The sequence below is a fragment of the Ostrea edulis genome, chromosome 3 (genome assembly GCF_947568905.1).
Source record: "Ostrea edulis chromosome 3, xbOstEdul1.1, whole genome shotgun sequence".
Taxonomy (NCBI): domain Eukaryota; kingdom Metazoa; phylum Mollusca; class Bivalvia; order Ostreida; family Ostreidae; genus Ostrea; species Ostrea edulis.
The window spans coordinates 11,414,016-11,420,211 of NC_079166.1; the positions used below are offsets into that span (position 1 = coordinate 11,414,016).

General features: G+C 35.8%; 1 protein-coding gene across 5 annotated transcripts in view; it reads left to right on the forward strand.

Annotated features, from left to right (window-relative positions):
* The window catches only part of LOC125677412 (sestrin-1-like), a 44,664-nt gene extending 41,974 nt beyond the window's left edge, over positions 1-2,690 (forward strand). For all 5 annotated transcript variants that reach the window (XM_048915464.2, XM_056160027.1, XM_048915465.2 and 2 more), the window contains one exon: positions 305-2,690. In XM_048915464.2, coding sequence (XP_048771421.1) covers positions 305-391 — 87 coding nt within the window. In that variant the 3' untranslated portion in view covers positions 392-2,690. The remainder of the gene's footprint in view (positions 1-304) is intronic.
* Positions 2,691-6,196: the final 3,506 nt, after the last annotated feature.

Consider the following 6,196-nt stretch of genomic DNA (forward strand, 5'->3'; position numbering starts at 1 on the left):
TGTCCCAGATTTCAGCTTGTTTACATTAGAACTTCTTGTCACAGATGAGTGACCTAGTTATAGTACATTCGTGCCTTAAGGCTTGATATTTCACAGCTTCACATTTATCTAATTCTGTTTATAAATTAGGTCTGTAAGACATATTTTTGTTTCTGTAGTTTAAAAGATTAAAGAAAAAAACTAAAAAGTTAAGAAAGAAGAAAAGTAATAGTTCCTTTACTAGGCAATTTTCTGTTTTTCATTTTGAGTGAAACATTTATTCTGTACAATTCATGAAATATTTAATATTTTTCTTGTTTTGCAGGTGCATGTAAATTTGATGCTGCTTGAGGCGAGACTTCAAGGAGAGCTGTTGTATGCATTAAGGGGCGTGATGCAATACATGACGTAGCACAGACAATGTTTAGTGCCTAGTCTTCCATGACATTAACTTGGAGCCTTTTCCCTGCTTTCTCCATGGTTCTCTGAGAACCCCCCATAGTGTGATGCACAAGATGGTGGGGCGGTGCAAGTAAAAAAAAAGAACAACAACAAAAAAACGAACAAGTTTTTATCCTTTGTGAACTTTTGACTGTGATATTTTTCCCTCGTTACCTAAACTGGGCTGAGAAGAAAAAGGAGAAAGTGAAAGAAGAGGGTGATAAACAAGACTGTATAGAAATTCACCGTGAGATTATAAACCAAGGTACCCCCTATGGTTGGAGCCTTGGCAAAGTGAACACAAAGCAGGCAGATTTTCCCATGATCTGCAGGTGCCCCCCCTAGCAGCCTCAGTTGTGTGTAAAGGGGGGCAGTGTCCATGTCTTTCATTTGTACAGCATGTCATGGTGCTGGAACCTCTAGCATACATAGGTTTTTGTTTTCTCCACAGTTATGTTTTATTTTTGTGTGTGTGTGTTTGTAAAACCAAAGTATCTTGCAGTGTAGATAGATAATTATATTGTCCGATTGATTCTGTGCATTCCACTGTGGTAAAACACATGTGTAGGAAGGAGTTTGAAAGAGAAGTTTGACTGAAATTTTCATGTGCGACTCCCAAGAGATGAAATATGATTAGCGGCAAATAATGCTTCTATCTAGTATTGTGAAGTGTATCTTCTATATTGACTGCACACATGTATTCCAAATTTTGAATAATTTATAGATTTATTTATATATTATTGAAAAAGTCTATTTTTTTTTTTAAATTGCCAATCATGGAGATTGATACATGATGGCAGATCTTACAGGGGTTGCAAACAAACAACTAAAACACCTCCCTCCTCTTTCGTTTAATATTTATAACAAAAATTATAATTTCTGTACCATTTCGCCCCTTCAGTCCTCCATTTCTTTGGGCAGAAAAGTGGTACAAAATACTTTGCACCTCCCCATTTTGAAAAATGTTCTGAATCCACCCCTGATACATGCAAGTCAAAGAAGATCACAAATGCCATTATATACCTCATTACATAGACTGAACTAGTCAAAACGAGCAGTGTACTGAAATATATAACCACACTAAAAGGGGCATTGTAAATTCCGATGTGAACAAAGTGTTTATAGTTCAAAATCATCTCATCAATCACTTGTAATGATCAAATCCTTCATTTAATTCATCACTGTTGAAGGATGCAGAGTTAGTATAAAATTTATTTTTATTACTACATGTATTCAACCGTGCCAGTAATTTCATGTGCTGTAAAAATGCTCAAAATGTACCAGCTATTTCATCAATGTGTTCTCCAATTCAATTGAAAAATTCCGTAAGAATTTTGTGCAAAGAACATTTATTTTTCCCCCAAGCTAACTGGATGTTAATTAAATAGAAAGAAAATTTATACGAAAATCTCAGATATGGAGAAATGCTCAAGCAAAATAAAAAGAATATTTTTGTGAAGAATAGAAATGTACTGTTGAAACCTAGAAATGGCACTCAAGTCCTTTGCTGTTAGTATATACAGGGGACCTTGTTATTGTTGAAAAGCATTATAGTTTGTTTTAGTGACTTCAGTAGACTTATTTATAGTAGATAGGCAGTTTATGTTGTGCCTGTGGATCTGTTAGCTGGCCAGCCTTGCCTTTCGGTTTGCGAGGCAATAGTAAACTAATTATAAGATAATTGTAGGTACTGAAAACTGGACGGGACAGGATGTTAAGACGTGAGGGGGTGGGGAAGGCTTTGTTATGTGTTGTGTTTTTGTTAGATCTGAGACAAAATATTTTTTTTGTTGATTCTTCAAAACGTTTTATGCTGGATTAAAAGAAATGAACCTGGCAATGTGCAATTCTGTATATATGTGATGTATGTATCAACTTTTTTTCACACTTGGGCCATTACAGTAACCAGGCCCGCCCATTCCTATCGTGGGTATATAGAAATCCGGTGTTTTTAACGAAATCGGCACGTAGTGTTGAAATGTTTGTTGATAGTGTGAATGTCAAGATCTCTGAACATTTATACGTATATTAATGTGGAATACAAAATTGTGTAGAGATCTATTTCTAAAGATGGCTAGCAATGCTTTTGTATGGTGTAATCAAAAATTGGCCGTCTTTGATTTGTGTAGTATGTACAGGAGATTGTTCAGTATTACATAGTAATTTGTTCTCTGTCCAGAGAGAATTCCATAGCTGATGTGTTTTAATTTATTTACCACTCATTTCTTACATTGTGATAAAAATGTTGCAAAATAAATCAATGAAATTCATTTCACTTTCCGTCTTTATTTCATTTCTGAAATTCAATCCAATATATGGCTATACATATTGCTTCAAGGACATGTCGCGTGCAGGTATGTGTGACTCGGCGGCGCGATGTGAGGCAATCAGATAAATATCTGCAGTATCACCAAAAATTGAATTCAATGAAAATTGCTTTATATTTTTTTTTATAGAGTTCAGTAAGAACACCAGTATTTGATTTTTAACCGCAAAACAGGCACATGAATATGTGATTTTGGTGATTAAATTATTATTGTCTTGTATGACAATAATTCTTCCTTGTATATTTCTTTACATTAAAAAGCGGTTATCTAAACGGATGTCCCGTGGCACGCTAAAGAACCGTCACTGCTCAAAGGCCATAAGCGCCGAGCAAAGGCCTAAATTTGAAGCCCCTCACCGGTCTTGGTGACGTCTCCATGAGTGAAAAATTCTAGAGGGAGACATTAAGCAAGATACAATCAATCAATCTATCGTAGTTTTATTAAGTATCTCCCGTTTTTGTAATAAATGTATTTATTGGTCATTAATATATATCATTGTGCCAATGGGATATCTTGAGAGAGAAATTGTGGGTCATCTGCATCAATTTCACATCTTTTAACACTAGATCTATGCATTCGATGACCCTGAAGCTCGATTGACATTTTAAATACAATGAAAACTAAAGGCCTTTCAGTAGTTTTTAAATGGGACCGGTATATTGCGGGCAGTACCGCGGGGGACCTGATAAAACCCGGAGATTATGAATAGAGCGAAGACGAGCGCTTTGCGTCAGAGGTAAATATGTTCTAGTTCTCTAGATTTTATAAAGGCTATTAACCGTCTAGGCATCAAACCTGTTTAAGCTTAAATACTTTTCATGGAACAGTTTTTTATATATGTATATGTGAAAGGATCTGATCGTCCGAAATGTGGTTGGGCATTGTGCCTGTAGTCGTACTTTTAAAAAGAAAATGCATTTCGAGACAAAATATGACGCACGTCATACGCCGCAGCAGTATTTAAAAACATTACGAAAGTTCAAAATTTATTGACAGTTTAATGATAATAATTGTAAAACATCAGACTGGTTTATATTGTCGTGATATATAATCAAAATTGTGTGTAAAACTACGTGCTATTTATACATACATACATATACACAGAATTTGGAATTCGAAAATTTTAACTACAGCTAGGATATGTAATATATGTACGCAACTATCCAGTTGATTTTAAAAAGAGGTTATCTAGAGAGAGTATATTTACATTTATTGTATGTTAGCTTACAAATTATTGGATCTCATCACCATTATGTATAATGGTATACAGAGATAAAAAGACAAAAAGCTGTTACATACACACTTAGTAAATAATACATGCGTGTAATAAAGTAAAGCTCACGGAAAATCAAGATTTGATTAATGCCAGCAATTCTCCAAAACGTGACCATCGACTGGGGGGCACGTGACTATTCATTAGATTGGTGTACTAGCTGCCAAAGTTTCCGCTTTCTGTCGAAAAGCAGGGTGTTAACAAGCAGAACACATTTATTGTATACTTAATTCTATCGTGATGATATTTTAAATGCAATTTTGGGGGTATTATGATACTAGTAAATAAAGAGTGTAAATCCAATTTCTACGGCAGATGATTTATACTTTGATAAAATCCATTTTTCAACCAGAGAGAGAGTTGAGCTTTGCGTTTACTAGGTCAGCAGTGGTTGATCTAAAGGGGGCTACGGATGTTTCAACACCACCACTGTGGTAGAGCACTTTGGAAAAAAAAATTCCAAAGTGCGTTAAATTTTGGACCAAGTCCACGCGCTTTGAAACAAAAAATTCAAAGTGCGTTGTGAGACATCGTCGCAAACCACGGTTTTGAGTCCACTCACGCTCCCTCATGATGATGGAGATAGTCGAATAGAAGCACCCGTGGGTAACCGACGATGGTTGTGAGAGTGCATCAGCATTTTGTCATGGAGACATTTAACACACTTTGAAAAAATATATATATCAAGCAAAAATTCTGGAACTTTGATTTTAATTAGTAGATGGAATAAATAGATGTTGTATTTCTTTCTCAAAATGAGGGGAATTGATCTACCATTGTCGGAAACAGGGTTCCAAGGGAAAACCAAGGATACATGCCAATCTTCATGATTGTTTTTTTTTTACCGGTAAATCATTCAAATTGATTGCATGGAGACATCCTCCACACCGAAATCAATTAAAAATTTGATTTTAAATGCGCTCGCACTACATTAGCATAGACCCTAGAGAGTCTCGTCAGAGGTCAAATTCGAAATGGTGACCATCTCAAAGGACCCTGCTTTTAGCAAAATACATGCAAGGTAGTTCTATTTGAAAATATTGTTTTCAGATAGGACCATTCTGTACTCAGCAAAGGTTTATGGGTAAGTTGGAGCCTGGTAGAGCCAAGGGGAGAGAAAGGATTTTACAGAGACGATAGTTCACCTTTGACCCTTGATCTAGAAAATTGGTTCATGGCCACTTCACATCCTCCAACCGTGGGCTCTCTATAGGTGAAGTTTAAGCCCGACTGGGCCAAGGGTAGAGAAAATATGCTCCAGACACATATCTTAATCTTACACAGATAGGTTTACCCACAGTGACCTTTGTTCTAGGAAATTGGATCAAGGTCACTGCACACCCTTTACCCATGGGCAATCTATGGGTAAATCTTTGGCCAGACTTGGTAAAGGGAAAGGAATGTTGTTCAAGAAATAGGACGGACAGTCTGGTCACTGTAGGACTTTCGCATAGCCAGGCCCTTATAATTACCCAAATCCACAAAACGTCTAAATCTCATATCTGGAAATGACGCCATTATCAAATCACAGGCATTTGAATTTTGATAAAAAAAAATAGATAAAAATAGAAGAAGAAAAAAACTCTATCAATATATATAAATATGTACATTTAACTGTGTCGAAGAATAGGTTTGTTTCAGCGAATTTAATAATAGAATTGGACTCGAATCGAGGAGGGGGGGGGGGGGCAAAATGTCATTGCACACCTGGTGTATTTATGCATATAGATATAGATATATTTTTAATTTTTCTATTTATATCTATTTCCTGATTAAAATTCAGATACCTGTGATCAAATAATTATGTATCATTTTTTAAAACTTCAAGAAAATCGACCGAGCCGTGCAAAATTTGTTTTTTGCAAAGTGCATTGATATCCATGGTCGATATCAACGCACTGTGAAAATAATTTTTTAAAATTTCAGAGTGCGTTGACTTGATCCCACATTTAACGCACTTTGACATTTTTTTTCCCAAAGTCCTTAATTTTTGAAAATGCGTTAGATACAAATTTGAGTCGCACCCCCCCCCCCCCCCTTGAAAATTTTCTGGGGTGTGACTCGGTTTGTAAGTTTTACTGATGCAAATATATGAATCTGATTGACCAAGTAGACACAAACTTTCTTGGTAGATAGCAAGAATTGTTTGCTTTACAACATGAACATATATATTCCA